General features: G+C 38.3%; 1 protein-coding gene across 3 annotated transcripts in view; it reads left to right on the forward strand.

Annotated features, from left to right (window-relative positions):
- The window catches only part of EPHA6 (EPH receptor A6), an 842774-nt gene that overhangs the window by 632359 nt on the left and 194227 nt on the right, over positions 1-16188 (forward strand). For all 3 annotated transcript variants that reach the window (XM_075908927.1, XM_075908942.1, XM_075908935.1), the window contains 2 exons: positions 3575-3645; positions 5379-5504. In XM_075908927.1, the coding sequence (XP_075765042.1) occupies positions 3575-3645; positions 5379-5504 (197 nt within the window). The remainder of the gene's footprint in view (positions 1-3574; positions 3646-5378; positions 5505-16188) is intronic.

The following is a 16188-nucleotide window of genomic DNA, read 5'->3' on the forward strand; positions in this document are numbered from 1 at the left end:
CGGTACTGCTTCTGGCCATCCTTAACCCCACTTTAGGGTCCACTTAATGTGGACGCGCTAGTTCGAATTAGCAAAACGCTAATTCGAACTAGTTTTTAGTTCTAGATGCGTTAGCTCGAATTAGCTTAGTTCGAATTAACTAATTCGAACTAAGTTAGTTCGAATTAGCGCTGTAGTGTAGACATACCCTTATATATCCTGGAGAATCCACAGAGAATCTTTTGTTTGTTTTCCTGAGGGTTGTGGGAAGAGGGTTCCCTTAGCCTGCTTCATGGGTCAGGGTTGTGTATCCTTCCTTACCCCGCACAACATAGTGAAGTTGAACTATCTCCAAAGAGGAATTGTCAGTAAGTCCCTTTTCTTTGTGTCCCTCCCATCTGGTTGTTGGGAGTGAGATGGAAGCTGTGGGTTGTATGGAACTGAACACTGTATTTGCTCTCTTGTATAGAATCTAAGCTCTCATTTGATTGACAAATAAAGTTCTAGCCCTTCTGAATGTGAATATATCCATTGTCTAGTGAATTAATGCAATGCTCTCTTATGGCTGTGTCTACACTGCACAGTTATTTCGGAATAAGCTATTCAGGAATAGTTATTCCGAAATAGCTTATTTCAAAATAGCAAATATACACTGCAGGGAAGCCACACAATTACTCCGAGGCAGACTTCCCTAATGTAGACATGATATCTCAATTTAGAGCCCCAGGAGGAATAACTTAGAATGGCCCTGGTGAGGGGCTATTTTGAAATAGCAGAAGTAGAGCATCTACTTAAAATACAAATTGTGACAAATTAAATATTAAGAATGTGAGCAGAGAATGGTACAAGTAGTGACTGCTATAAATAATGGAAAACAATATATGGTGTCAGTGAAAATAGGGATGGATTCAGCCAACAACGACAGGAAAATATGAAAGAAATGATTATGTAGAACCATCAAGTGGAATTCCCGAAACATAAGTTGAATGTTCCTTTTAAAAGAAACTCAGTGATAGAATAAGATAGTACTGGTGCAAATATTCTTTAATTCTTTCTACTTTCATTCTTTCTCTTTGCTAATGTTAAGAACATCAGAGGTTCTTTTAGTTTTCTAACACTTGCTGAATGGAACTTTTCAATTATGTAAGATATGGATTCGTTTTGAAGTATCTCTTCAACACACTGATAAGAGAGTATTCATTGGCAATTATTCTCTGAAGTCAGAGAGAGAAATTTTTGAACAAATACTCAATTTACTATAGGATTTTAGGCAAATTTCAGCGTGAAAGATTGGATTGGTATCTACAGATGTGTTCTGCTTCACTGTTTAGAATTAGCAATTTGATGGACTGTCGAATCACAAGGCTGCTGATGAGTCTATTCATATTGAAGAGGCAGGGTGAGATAAGCACCTGCTTGTGTACTTCAGTGAATAATTATCCACTAAGAGCAAATAGGAAGCATTTCCATCAAGTTTCAGATATTAAAATGAAAGATGCAATGACTTAGAGCCACAAAGATGATGGGGAATGGTTGGCTAAATTCCAGGAAACTAAGCATTAAAGCCTGGTTTGATTTATTTTGATCATTAGAGAAATTATTCCTCAGTGAACCACCAATAATAAAAACACATCAAAACTGAAAGACGCACTGTTACAAGCCAGTTGAGCTCCCCTGTTGGACATGCATTAAGCTATTGCAGTGGACACGGATGCCTGCTGTTGTTTGTGTGTTACACAAGGTGAATACCATTGGCGAGGGCAGTGCCACCCACAGAAGGAAAAAGGGCCATCCAGGAAGGGGAAAAAAGAGCCCTCAAACGGAGTGGGATTTCAGCCCAGTTCACAGCATCACAGTGCCACTTACTGCAGTTTGGCTGGAAAAGCTGCTCTGTCATGGTAGAATGGCCACCAGACCAAATCTGAGTAATTCTGTGGCCCCTAATGCGAAAGTGGTTTGGCTGTATGTACCACGTGAAAATTTTTAGAGCATGCTGTTTACAATGAATGCAAACCTTTGGTCTCCTGTGCTCGTGACATGTTGGGGCTAGGCACAATTGAGGCACTGTCACTCAGACTCCAGATGTCTGGGCATAAACTCCAGGGGCAGATGCCATGTCTTACACTAGTCTTGGCAGTGAGAACATTGTGGTCCAATTGCCTCGGCCCTGCAACTAGCAAAGCACTCTTAATCTTCCCCAGCAGCTGTTGCATGCTCTCCAAGTTCCACCTAAACTGTGGGCCCAGCAGTTTACTGTTTCCCTATTTGGGGCTACATGGCAGTGTAAGGAAGAGACTGAGGGATTTCTAAACACACACACATACACACACACCTTTTGTCACAGAGAAAGCATACAAGATTTACAGCTCATTCAAAAATCATCTTTGCACAAAAACTCTCTCCCCAGTGTTCTCACTGCTCCAAGGGTCCTTTAGGATTTGGTCAGTCCTTCATGGTCCCTACAACGCCTGCTCTTCCTGCCCAGTCTTCCCTTCTTGCTCTGGTTGATGACAAAAAGCTACCAAGAGAAGAACTTGTCCTTTTGTACTTTCCAGTTCCCTTTTGTCAGATAACCCACTAAGCCAGCTTCAAAGCCTCCCTTAGTTTACTGAGGTTCCCATCAGGTGATCCTTTGCTTTGTTATAAGCCCCCTGAAGTCCAGACTAGATTGTAACTTTTTTTTTCAGTCAGGCCATCCTCTGCAGCATACCCATTATGTTACCAGAACAAAGTCTTTCAAGTATAACAATACTTGATCATTCTTTGTGGTTTGCCTTCTGTTAGCACCTCTTAGAATTACCATCCAAGATGGAGGCAAAAAAAAACAAACGGCAGAATAGAGCCTTAGAACCAAACAACGCTCCCAATACAAAATGGAGTTTGTAGTTGGATATGGATACATTCAGACAAATAGTTAATGGCTAAACTCACACAACTGGTTATATGTTGTTTATTCTGTATGACCACTAACGTCTTCACAGAGGTAACAAAATAATGAGTGCAGAGAATGGCACAGAGGCCAATCAGAGAAAACGTATGGTTCTGACATGGAATAACAGGTTTATCCTTCATGAAGCCCATTAGTGTCATAGAACCTATTACCTATATATAGAAATAGTGAGCTGCTTTAACCCACAGGACATTAAAGATAATAGGATCAGGCTTAAAATGCACAAATCAACATATAAAAACACTAAGGGATAACATGAGACAGGCTAAATTCAATAATGTATCACCAAATTGAAAGGATTTTCTGTTGTTTCTATACAGAGCTAGATAATTACAAAACCTGGAAATTCAATAGTTGGTTTGAGCTAAACTTGAAAAGTTTGGATTTATTTAGTCTAATTTGAATTTCAGTATAGTTCTTTTCATTATTAATCATTCCAACATTATATTTTCATGTTTTTATATGTTGCATTTTTGTAGCTGTTCATAATCAAAAAGTGTTACCTATAGGTTTCTGTAAGTTCAGAATAGGTAGAACTTGTAATCAAAATATCCTATAATGTCATGAACCTCTATAGAAAACTTAATGTGCATTTATTATGTGTATGGCAACTGTTTTAACTAAAATTGTTTGCACTTTAAAAAGATGCCAGTGGTACATAAAGGCCAAAATGAAGTCTGAAGAAAAAAGAAGAGCTCATTTACAAAATGGACATTGTAAGTAATGCAATATTGTCTTAATTAATTCCTATGTTCATATTTTAAATGAAAGTTGTATGTTGTTTGCATTATACATTTTACCTTGATTCTGTAATCTAATCCATGTGAAAAGACCCACACTGATTTTAGGATCAAGGCCTCTCTTTTTATTTGTGCTTCCTCTTTGAAATCCAAAAGCTGATGGACATTTTCCCTTGCAAGCTTGCTCAATAGACTAAACACAAGTTTTTCAATGAACTTTTGCAATGTCAATACTTTTTATCAGTTTTCCAGGCTTGCCTAGGAATTCTCAATTGCTGTGTATTATATTATTTTTCATGAAGTGATTGTCTATAGATTTTGCTACTGTGGTGCATGTACCTTACATGCATAAGATTGAATACTTTTGATTAGCAGGGCAGTCCTGCAGTCACTATTTAAATAGGAATCCTTATACCAACTTGCATGCAAAGAATACTGTTTGTTCATTACCAAGAATGAAATCTATGTGGAAATCACTCAAAAAAGAAGAGTTATTCTACCCTACAGTAGCTGTGGTTGTTTGAGATGTGTTCGCAACACAGATTTCACAATCTCCTTCCCCATTACTGCTGCTCTCCTTCCCCATTACTGCTCATTCTTACTCCTAGGGGATGCTATATTGATGAAGAGACTGTGGAGCAGATAGGCCTGCTCTACTATTTATTCCCTGAGCACATGAGGTTCACGTACTACCCCAGTGGATGCTGCTAACCAAAAGAATCTGATCTTGCACACTTGGGACACGTGCAACAAAGGTGGAAACTCTGTGCGTCACAATCTTGAAAAGCCATAATTCCTTTAGGGCAAATAAACCATTCTCTTTGTGCCTGTTTTCCTGCTTCTGCAGGGAAATAAGATAGATTGGATGTGCCAAAAATAAATATTAACCATATTCTGCCTATTTACCATTTCCAGTGCTTCCATATTGGCAGTGTCTTCCTTAATAGTAATATATTATACTAAGTGATCTAAATCATAGTAATATTAGTACATGAAACACTAAAATGGAGATTCATTATTTTTCTACTGAAGAAATTCTTTTTCCCAATACAACAGAATATCTTTTTAATAAATCATTTCCAAAGATGAAGAGTAGGAGCTGAGTGTTCAGTTCAAGGATTCATAAATACACTTTCAATTATACCCTTGTTTAATTTGATCATTTTATTTAATAAAATGCTTGATTCTTCGACACTTATGCTGAGTAGTGTAATACTTTCTTCATAATCCCATTTGAATATTTGCTATGCTGTTTGCCAGGTAATGTAGTACTTCCTATAAGGGTAGCAGAATTAGGCACCAAATTATAAACCACTTTAGGGTGGGGTGGAGTTATTTTTGAATGAATGGATATTCATGATGATATGAGGTGCTGAATTAACAGAACTGGAGACTAAAGACCTCTAAAAATCCTAATATAAATTTCCATACATGCTGTCCTACTTCTCCCGTGTTGCTCAAGACCACGTAGTAAGACCATCTAAAGACGGAGAGGGTATTGCTGCTTCCATATTCATTCAATCCTCCAAACAGACCTAGTCCAGATTGTTTTCTGTCGACTAAAATATGAAGGGCTTAATACTGTATCCCATCACTTGTGAAGTGAACCATCTGTTCATTGCATTTCTAAAATTTAACATGGGGTGTAACATGGGAATGTTTGTAGAAGGATTTTTGACTAAACTAGTAAAATCTTCCTTTCTTTCCAGTGCGCTTCCCAGGAATAAAAACATATATTGATCCTGACACATATGAAGACCCATCACTCGCTGTCCATGAATTTGCAAAGGAGATAGATCCTTCAAGAATTCGAATTGAGAGAGTTATAGGAGCAGGTAAAAACATGCAGGCTTGCAAAGCACATTCATAATCGGTTCCCCTAGACATAGACAAACTGCCTTACTCAACTAAATGCCATATGGTGCTAATCAAATACTGTATCAACTGTGTGCAGAGTTTCCCAGAAGGCAAGGACACTCTGAGAGCTCTCACCTGCAGTGCTAAAGTGTCAAATTTAAGCATATGCCTAAAGTGTCCCTCTTGCTATGTATATTGGACAAACTTCTCAGACACTTCACCAAAGAATCAATGCACATAAAACAGACGTCAGGCTCTCTCACAGAGAGAAAACTGTTGCTTGCCATTTTAACCAGACTGACCATTCTTTCAATGACCTTAAAACATGCATATTGCTTCAAAGAGATTTTAACTCCAGACTTCAAAGAGAAGTCTCAGAGCTGTCATTCATACTTAAATTTGACACTTTGTGTACGGGTCTTAACAAAGATGCTAATTATCTCACCCATTACAAAGATAGCTTCCCCAATTATCACCCCTAATGCCATTACCTCACAGACACTAACCTTCCCCCCTCATCTCTCCTCTGTTCTTAAACCTGATTCATCATTTTTATATGTGTTCACTTTTTTTTGATTGTATCACTTTGGTATATATGGTTGTGCCAATTTTCTTCCACATATTGATCTGAGAAAGTGGGTCTGGCCCACGAAAGCTCATCACCTAATAAACTATCTTGTTAGTCTTTAAAGTGCTGCATAGTCCTGTCTTTTGTTTCAGCTAGACCAGACTAACACGGCTGCATCTCTATCACTAGGTAATAAGGTTTGTCTACCTTAGGAGTTTTTGGTTCTTTCCCCTACTTATGCAGTTTCACCTGAGCATTTTTCGTTGATTCTGGACCACTGTGGTCATCTAGTTTGATCTATATAGAAAGGCCATAAAATTTCCCTAAAATAATTCCTAGAGCAGGCTTTTAAAAGCATATCCAATCTTCATTTAATCACTTTGTTATGCAGAATCTGCCATGACTCTTGATAAATTGTTCCAATGGTTAATTACTCTCATCGTTAAAAAATTACATCTTATTTCCAGTCTAAATTCTCTAGCTTCAACTTCCAGCCTTTGGATTGTGTTATTCCATTCTCTGCTAAGTTGAAGAGTCCATTATTAAATTTGTTCCCCTATCACTACTTAATAGATTGTTATCAAGTCACCCTCTTGCCTTTTTGTTAAGATAAATAGATTGAGCTCCTGGAGTCTATCACTATAAGGCTTTTTTTTCTTATCCTTTAATCACTCTTATGGCTTTTCACTGAACCTCTTCAACTTATCAACATCCTCCTTGAATTGTGGACATCAGCATTGCTCCTGTGCCAAATGTAGAGGTAAAATAATCTCTTTACTCTTACTTGAGATTCTTGGTCATGTGTCCCAGACTTATGTTAGCCCTTTTGGTCACAGCATCACACTGGGAGCTGTGTTCAGGACCCTCCCCCCCTTTTTTTCATAATCACTCAGAATAGAGACTCCCATCCTATAACTATGGCCTACGCTCATTGTTCCCGGATATATACATTTACATTTAGCCATGTTAGAACACATATTGTTTGCTTGCACCCAGTTTACCAAACAATTGTGAATGCTCTGCATCAGTGACCCAGACTCTTCATTGTTTACTATTCTTCCCATTTTTAAGTGATCTGCAAACTTTAGTAGTAATGGATTTTATTTTTTTTATCTTCCAGCATCATTGATAAAGATGTTAAATAGCACAGGGCCGAGAACCAATCCCTATAGGCCCTCTCAATGATGATTCCGTATTCAGTTACATTTGGGGATCTATTAGCTGAGCAGTTTTTAATCCATTTCATGTGTCTGTTAATTTTAAATTATTCTAGTTTTCTTAATTAAAATGTTGTGCCCAAATGCCATACAGAAGTCTGAGTATATTACATAAACATTACCTTTATCAGTCAAACTTGTCATCTCGTCAAAAAAGATATCAAGTGTATTTCATGAGATCTATTTTCCATGTTTATTTGCATTCATTAGGTTAGCCTACTTTAATCCTTTATTAATCAAGTCCCATATCAGTCACTCCACTATCTGGCCTGGAATCGATGTCAGGCTGGCAGCCCTATTCAGGAGAGCTAGGAATGGACCATAGATCTCCCAGTAATACTCTCTCCTGTGCAGTGGGTCACCCTGCCTTCTACAGGGGGAAACAATTAGGCTATTGCTGATTAGCATTCACGCACGGTAGTTTATACTGAGATACTCAGTTCTGCACACCTTTGATTTGCAATTAGAATCTGTCTATGAAGTCTGCACTAGTTTGCATGGTAGGCAGGGTAAGGTCACTTCACTATAAGTCACTTGCACAGGAACATAGCTTGCTGATGCTACAGTAGACCAAAGTCTTAAAACAATATTATTATTTTATGTTTTGGGGAAATGACTCTGTTAGAGTTGCAGACATGATACCTGAGAATCAATGTATGTAAAATGAACACAAGTAAAAATAAAAAATAGGTAAAGAACTGTTCAATATATGTGCTATATATAGTTTTCCCAGGTACACAGTCCTTCCAGACCACTGCCACCACATGCAGCTTTTACTGACTCCTCCCTTAGTGGAACTATTTATACCACTATTTTTGCCCCACTAGCCTGAGACAATTGCCATAGCCTCTCATATTTACTCCTATGTGTCTTTTCTGCAATGTAGGTATACCGTCAGAGACAGGAACTCCTGAGTTCTCATCCCGACTCTCAATCACTTTTCCTTTCTGTGCTGATTTATCTCATCTGTAAAATGATGACGACAGATAATTTTTGCCTGTCTTTATTACAAGAATATTTTGAGGTTATGTTACTATTTCCTTGGATGAGCTATGCTGCAACTATGTCAGCATGCGAGTCTTATGTTACCTAGAAGATGGCTTTTTTTAATTGGACCGAAGTCCTTAAATACTTAGGCTTAGAATGAAATCATATACTTTATTGGGTAGTCTAACAACAAACTTTAAATTCATGTACCCAGTTCTGTTCTTACTGAAGTTACAAATTTTCCATTGACTTCAACAGGAATAAGATTAATCCATGAGTGAAATGTATACAACACGGACAAACATACAATTAGAACATCTGTCTTATGTATATATGTTTTGGTTCCAACTAACTTGCATGTACAACATCTTTTTCACATCATCATAGTGCCTGCTAAGTCCTTTTGACACTTCTTGCAAGAGATATTCACTTAATTTTTCTTATAGAATATATTTTTAGTGAGTAAAAGGGAGAAGGTCATAATGTTGAGCTAGCCGACAATAACTGTATGTTTGCAGAGCTTCATCTTCTCTGAACATCTTGAAATATTGTGGGTGAGTCATGTTACACTATAAAAAATAAGATGTTAATCTGGAAAGTTTCCAACAGAGAAAGATGAGTCAGAGCAGGGCATAATTATGTTTAGACTCTCAGATTCTAAGTAGTAATAGGTCAGGCACTTGAAAAGAATGGGAAAATTATTTTATTTGGGGGAAGTGCATACTGTTAAGTTTCCCAGTCTGAACTCAGTCACTCAGACAGAGCGATTAAGAGTTCTTAGAAACACTTTTCTACAAAATACTGAAACAACGGTGCTGTGCCCAAAAGGCTCTTATATACCATTACACTCTGAAAATATCCATAGAGGCAAGCCCAACTGAAAAAATACTGAGGATGAAATTGGGTTCAGTTCCTAGCAGTTAACCTGAGATCTGCACTGTCAGACACAAAAACCAAGAGCATTTCCCAAAGGGCTTGACGAACTGTGATTTATAACATTTATATCTGCAAACTTACATTTGTAGTTGTATTTATATGCTACAATGGTAGATGCCATGAAGATTGAGAAATATTGTTAATGTATTTGTCTTTCCTTAAGTGTCTCTTCTCTTTATGCAGTAGAATAAGATTCAGTGATTTATTCATATTTTATTCGAATATTGCCCTTGTACTCCAAAGATGAAAATGTATAAGGCGTCTGTTTTTATACAGACGTGGATATTTTTGTCTCCACTACATTTAGATTTGACTTATCTGTGTATGTTAAACAGAAGAGTATCTGTGCTTTATTTCTTTGCTCTACTCTTGTTTTATGTGTTGTCTTTCGTTATCCAGGAAAATGCTACATTTCTGCACTTGTTTTATTATTGAAAAGTGAATGTAAGGGTCTTTCACCAGGTCCTAAATAAGGCACAACTGTCAATAACAGGTACACAGGTCTGTGGCAGCATGGAAAAAGTCTGGATTGTTTAGGCAGTTTTCTTTCCAGAACAGTTCCATTAGTCAAGATTAAGTGGATTATTATGGGAAGGTATTTTTTCTTCCTCCTCAGTACAGATTGATCGAGCCCATACATCAAAACTAAGAAAACAAAAACCTTGACAGAATTTTGTAAGATTTGGTTTTTTTAACTCAAGTTTTCATGACTATGAGGCATAGGGTTTAAGTAAGAGTGATTTTTTCATTATTAACTGTTCATTGAGATTGTTTACATTCTGTGCTTATCAAATTGTTGACTTTAGGGAAATGGTCACCAACCAGTAGATCAGGATCTACTGGTAGATCTTGGAGCCTCTGACAAGTGTTCTTGACTGGTTTGGCCAAGAGGCTATCAAATGCTGGCACATCAGCTGCCCCCACTGCTGTGCACCTCTTGTCCTTTGCTTTGAAGCTACCGCCTCTCTCCTCCCCACACACAAGCTGGGCTGGGCAGCGGAGAGCAGGAGGTGCTGATGTCAGGGTGCCCCCTTCTTCCATCCTGTATTCTATCACCACAGAACAGAGGGTAGGGCACAACAGGTCTTGGGATGGAGGGAGTTTGCTGGCTGCTTTTGAGTGTTACAGGGCCAGGGCAGGGGTAAACCTGCCTTAGCCCCACTGCACCAGCACCCAGGAGCCACCTGTGGTAAGCAGTGTCCAGCTGGAGCCTGCACCTGAACCCCAACCCTAGTCATAAACCCCCTTCTACACTCCAAACCCCTGGCCTAGCCCTGAAACCTCCTAGACCTAAACTCCCTTACAGAGCCTATACCCTGAACCTCCTCTTGCACCCCAGGCTCAGCTCAGAGCCCCTCTCACACTATGAATCCCTAAGACCAAGACCTGAGCCTGTGCCCAACCCTCTGCCCCTGCCTGGAAAGAGAGGAAGGATGGGGGAGGATGGAGTGAGTAGCTGTGGGGCCTTGGAGAAGGGGCACAAAGGAGGGAGGGCAAAGGTATTTGGGTTTGAGGGAGATCCTGGATTACACTTAGATTCAAAAAAGTGATCTCTTGCTTAAAAAGGTTGGAGACCACTGCTTTAGGGCTTTAGTGATGGTAGTTTTGGAGAACACAAGAGCAGAAGCCACAAAATCCAGAATTCTAATTCCAGCTCTGATACTGATTCTCTGGTCTTGAACAAGCCATTTACATTTGCTGTCTTCCACATTTTGTAAAATATGGATAATAATACCACCTCCCTACTTTATTAAGATGTTACGGAGATTAATTAATGTTTGTAAAGCGCCCCACAATTTGTAATTTTGGCGCTGAAAATGCAGAGTCCAAATGTGCCATCTTGCCTCAACACCAGCAGCCACAGAGGCAGAGCACTGGGGCACTCAGTCTCTTTGCCTCCATGTCAGCTCAAGGACTTATGAGGATGAGTACCCAGATCTCTGTGTTTCTGGTCCTAGAGCTGTGGGGGAGATGTGAGACTTAGCATGCCCGCTCTCCAGAATCCAGGCTAGAAGGCCTTTGCCAAGTCTACTTCCTACAATTTCTAAGGAAGCTAAAACATTCCAATTCAGAAAGACTGTCAAAATAGCGTTCAGGAAAAAAATGAGATTTTTAATTTGATGCAGACATGTTTGAAGATTATAATAGCAAATGTAAGGCCACTGCTATTTAAGACAACGTATGTTAGCTCAAGAGAATTTGTTTGATAGGAATGAATATAGTCATCAGAGCAGTACTGCCTAAACATACTGCTGAGAATTTAAAAGCCTCACTTCTTTAGATAGTGATGATTGGTGAGTGGAGAGATAATGTGTTTAAAGCAAGGAAAATTCCCATTAAAAAAATAAGATGAGTCCACATTTATTCTTTATAGCATGAACAACTAAATATATGTAAACTGATAGTTACATTCCAGTAGTAGGTGTGCTTTAGAGGGTTAAATTAATTATTGTACTTGATGGTACAGGTTTGCACTGCATTCTTTCTATTTTTCCTACTGCCCCTGATAAAGTGTTATTACTATTTAATTTGACGTTACACACTCTTGGTTTCAAACCTTTTAAAAGCTTTCACCATATTAAATAGTCAATGGTGGCTCCTGACTGTTGCTTTTAGTCAAGCATCACACTGATCACTGATGTATTTGTATATTTCTCACCAATTTGATCCATAGCTCACCCTTCAGGTGACTTGATTGTGATTCTTTTTCATGTTGAATTCTCTGCGCTGTCCTAGGTATTATAAAGTCCTTGTCCATCTTCCTCCTACTGACACTTCTTGCAACATCATCAATTTTCTCTCCTTCCGCAGGTTAAGTCCTGAATTCTCAAGCACCTACACAACACATTGTCAGTGTGAAGTGCCTTAAAGTGTGTGGACACTGCTAGAGGAATGTAAAGAGGTCTTAGAGTAATTGAGATACAGACCTACAGGCAGAGTAGTGGTGGCTCAACAGGCTGCAAGCCACATAAGACAAGGTGAAAAAGCTTGGGAGTGTGCACAGTGCATTCCACTTTTTCTTGTATGCCTGGCAGGTTCCAATCAGAAAGCAGCCCCTACACATCTTTGTGAAAGGACGTCTTCCTCCCAGCCACATTACCAATGCTAGCCACACGATGGACGAAGGAAAGGAGATACAGCCATAATGCTGCTCCTTCTGCGCTTACCCAGCAGAGGCTGAATACAGAGAATGTGCTAATCTTTATCCTATTGTTGTTAGGGAAAGTGCTAAATTTTGGACTGCTCATAGCAAGTGGAATATGTTAAGGAAAGGCATTTGCTCGCACCCAGTCCATGTATTCTTAATATATTCAAATCCGTTACCTGGACTCCCACATTTAAATGCCTTACAATTGGTACAATGTCAATGGGATTTGCTGCATTTGGTGGTAACTTGCCATAGTTCCAGCAGTACCAGCTGTATTTGTTCCTAAGCACTGTCCCAATGTGGTAACTTTATACTGGCTTCCAGAATGGCAATCATTTGGCTTAAGCCTTTTTACTTCAAACAAAATGTAACATCTTTTTGGACAAGTTGAAAGAGAGGGCTGCATGGTTTGTGCAGAACAAGTTTCTGGACTGCTCAATTAACTTCCTTCTTCCTGCTGCATTATAGGGAAAATCAGTTGTTGTCAGTAAAACAAGGATCATTTGCACATAATTAAAGCTGAATACTTAGTGAACTCTGCAGTTTTCTATAGCTGTCAACAGCTTTTCCTCTGAGCAAGAAAGGATGTCTACTTCACTGACTTCTGGCTCTTAGCTCCTATTTATTAGACACATGTTACTGCTTCAGGGTCAACATTTCTCTTGTTTAGCTAAAATCTTCCACCTTGAGCAATCAAACTTAGCTCCGGGAAAAAGCATGAGTCTATTCCTGTTGTAGAATAGTTTTCCTTTTGATTTTACAATCATTAAAAAAATTCTGTCGTGACATAAATAAAGGTCTAAAAGGTTGATTTCTATCCATAACAAGTCTTAGCATCACAAAAATAATTACAATTGTCTCTCTTGTCAAATAGGCTAATGGTTGAATAGCCATGGAAACTGAAGTCTCATCTAACTTATAGAGATGATGCATCCAAAATGATGTGAAAACATTGGTCAGAGGAGAGTAGCATATGATGCAGTTTCTCACACTTTATGAGTTTTATGGATAGTGTCTCATCACACATCTTTCATAAGTACTTAATTTAATCAAGAATACTTAAACATCAGCATTTGTTGTCCATAAGGCATAAGTAATTTTTTAAACTCCTCTGCAAAGGAGATACAAAAGGGAGGAGTAAAGGAACTGATCATTTAATGAACGATGGAACATTGGAAACAGCAATAGTATTTAGCTGCAGACATATGGCAATTTATGATGGAGAGTAGGGGCAGGAGTTAGAAAAGCTGTTCCAGAGGTTAGTTCTCCTAGAGATACCACACTGATTTTAGGACAGTTCATATCCTGGATAAAAACTGGACTGGATAAAAACCCTGAAGCATCAGTTCACATATACATTATCTATTGATTTTATCAGACTGTGTCTCAGAAGAAACAAGGAGGAGGATTTGGAGGATTCGCTTTAATTTCAGGCTGTTTCACTTTGAAGAGCCATCAGAAAAGTGCTCCAAAGATAAGTCTTAGTGCAATTTAATACTTCTGGATGCCTCACAACATAAAAGAGAGCTCCTCCATCTCTCCTTCAAAACAAAGAGAGGGGAAAAAATTCTAGAAGCTTAAATCTGCTGCTACCTTTATGGAAATAGTTTGGTGTGAGGAGCTTTAGGCAAAGCCTCATTCCGAAGTGAAACCAATCAAAGCATATAGCAAACTCACTGTCTTTTATACAGTATTATGAAACAGAATTCTTATCCTGTGGCGGCTGACTTATACACACAAGGTGAATTCTTGTCTTTGGTTTTCAAAAGTTATGTAGAAATAAAACACATTGGCTTTCTTAATTGTTGCAAAATCTACTGAACTTGTCTTCATTGGCTTCTTAAATGTGCTGTTTTGTATTTGCTGCTGTTGCTATATGTGGAGGGGAAGATGAGTTGTAAACTTAATTAATCCCTTTGACTTTTCCTGGATTTCAGTGGTTTATATTGATTTATTGAGAGGACAGGAATGACAGTGACTATTCAAATGAAGATCGCACAAGTATTTGCATCCTACCTCCTTAATATCAGTCAGTTATAATTTTCTAAAACATTCATCTTTCAGGCTGAAGTTTTCCATGTTTGGGGGTCTCCCTGAATAATTTTTAATATTTTATTTTATTGAAAATCTGAGCAAAAAAATTCAGGCAGTTTTGACTGAAGAATGAAAAAAATAATTCTCTTGGTTAAATATATATTTGTCTATGTGTGACTATTAAAAAAAAAAAACAGTACCAAAATGGCTGAGGTACCAAAATGGCTGGAGTAGAAAATTTAAATTTGAAATAGAAATGTAGCCCTTACTGAGGTAAAAATGGTTCTGTAAATATTGATTTTGATTCACTGACTTATGATCCCTTAAAACCACAGTACATTTGATAGGGGTTTAAAAGCACCTTTTTAATGATCATCAGAGCAAAGGATGGCTGTGACTTACCTATACACTTTGCTGCTTTTAAGTATGTCTACACTTAGTGCTTCTCAACCCACCGGTCACTGGTGGCCAATCAGCACATAGTTGCAACCCATTTGACATCCTCAGGGCAATACAGGTCATACATATAGGGCATAGCCACACTAAGAAATTATTTTGAAATAACTTATTTTGAAATAATAACTCCTGAAACAGCTATTTTGAAATAGCATGTCCACACTACAGGGAAGTCTCAGAATTAGTCCAAGGTAGACTTCTTTCATGTGGACGTGCGACCTCGACTTAGAGCCTGAGGATTCACAGGAGAGTAAATACTTTGAATGAATCTGGGGATTAGTTATTTATAAATAGCAGCCGTGGAGCGTTCACACTATTGCTAATTTGAAAGAACTATTTCAAAATAAGTGTTATTCCTTGTGGAAAGCAGAAGTTGTTATTTTGAAGTAACCAGCTCCTTATTTCAAACTAATGGGCTTGGTAGTGTGGACACTCCACTTGTTATTTCAAAATAACTCCCTAGTGTAGACCAGGACATTCTGTGTGGGTAAAACCCACATAAAAAGCAAAAAGCTTTAATGCCTAAATTCAATACTATAATCTACACAGAGATAGAATCACAGCAATGTAAAGATGAATGGGAGCCCAAGAGGTTATCTAGTCCAGCCTCCTAGATGTGGTAAGACCAAGTAAACCTACACAATCCCTGACAGGTGTTTGTCAGATCTGCTCTTGAAACCCCCAATTCTGAGAATTCGACAAGCTCCCTTGGAAGCCTATTCCAGGGCTTAATTATCCTAATTATAGTTGGGGGAAACATCTCTTAGCATATCAGAAGACTCATATCAGATCCCCACTCTGTCTTCTTTTCTCAAAACTAGACATGCCTAGTTCATATAACCTGTTCTCATAAGTCAAGTTTTATAAATTTTTAATCATTTTTGTTGCTGTCTTCTGGACTTTCTCCAGTTTATCCACAATTTTCCTAAAGAGTGGTACTTAGAATTGGGCACAGTACTTCAGCTGAAGCCTCACCAGTGCCAAGTAGATGAGACAATTACCTCTCATGTCTTGCACATGATACATGTTAATACATTCCAGAATGAGCCTTTTTTGCAACTGCATCACATTGTTGACTTATATATTCTTTGTGATTCATTATGACTCTCTGATCCTTTTCAGCAATGCTGCCTCCTCATCAGTTATTTCCTATTTTGTAGTTTGCATTGGATTTTTCTTTCCTAAATGTAGTACTTTGCACTTATCTTTATTGAATTTCACTTTGTTCATTTCGGACCAAGTCTATAATTTGTCACGGTCATGTTGAATTTTAATTCTGTCCTCAAAAGTGATTGCAACCCCTCCCAATGTTGTGT

Source organism: Pelodiscus sinensis, chromosome 1 (assembly GCF_049634645.1).
Source record: "Pelodiscus sinensis isolate JC-2024 chromosome 1, ASM4963464v1, whole genome shotgun sequence".
Taxonomy (NCBI): Eukaryota; Metazoa; Chordata; order Testudines; family Trionychidae; genus Pelodiscus; species Pelodiscus sinensis.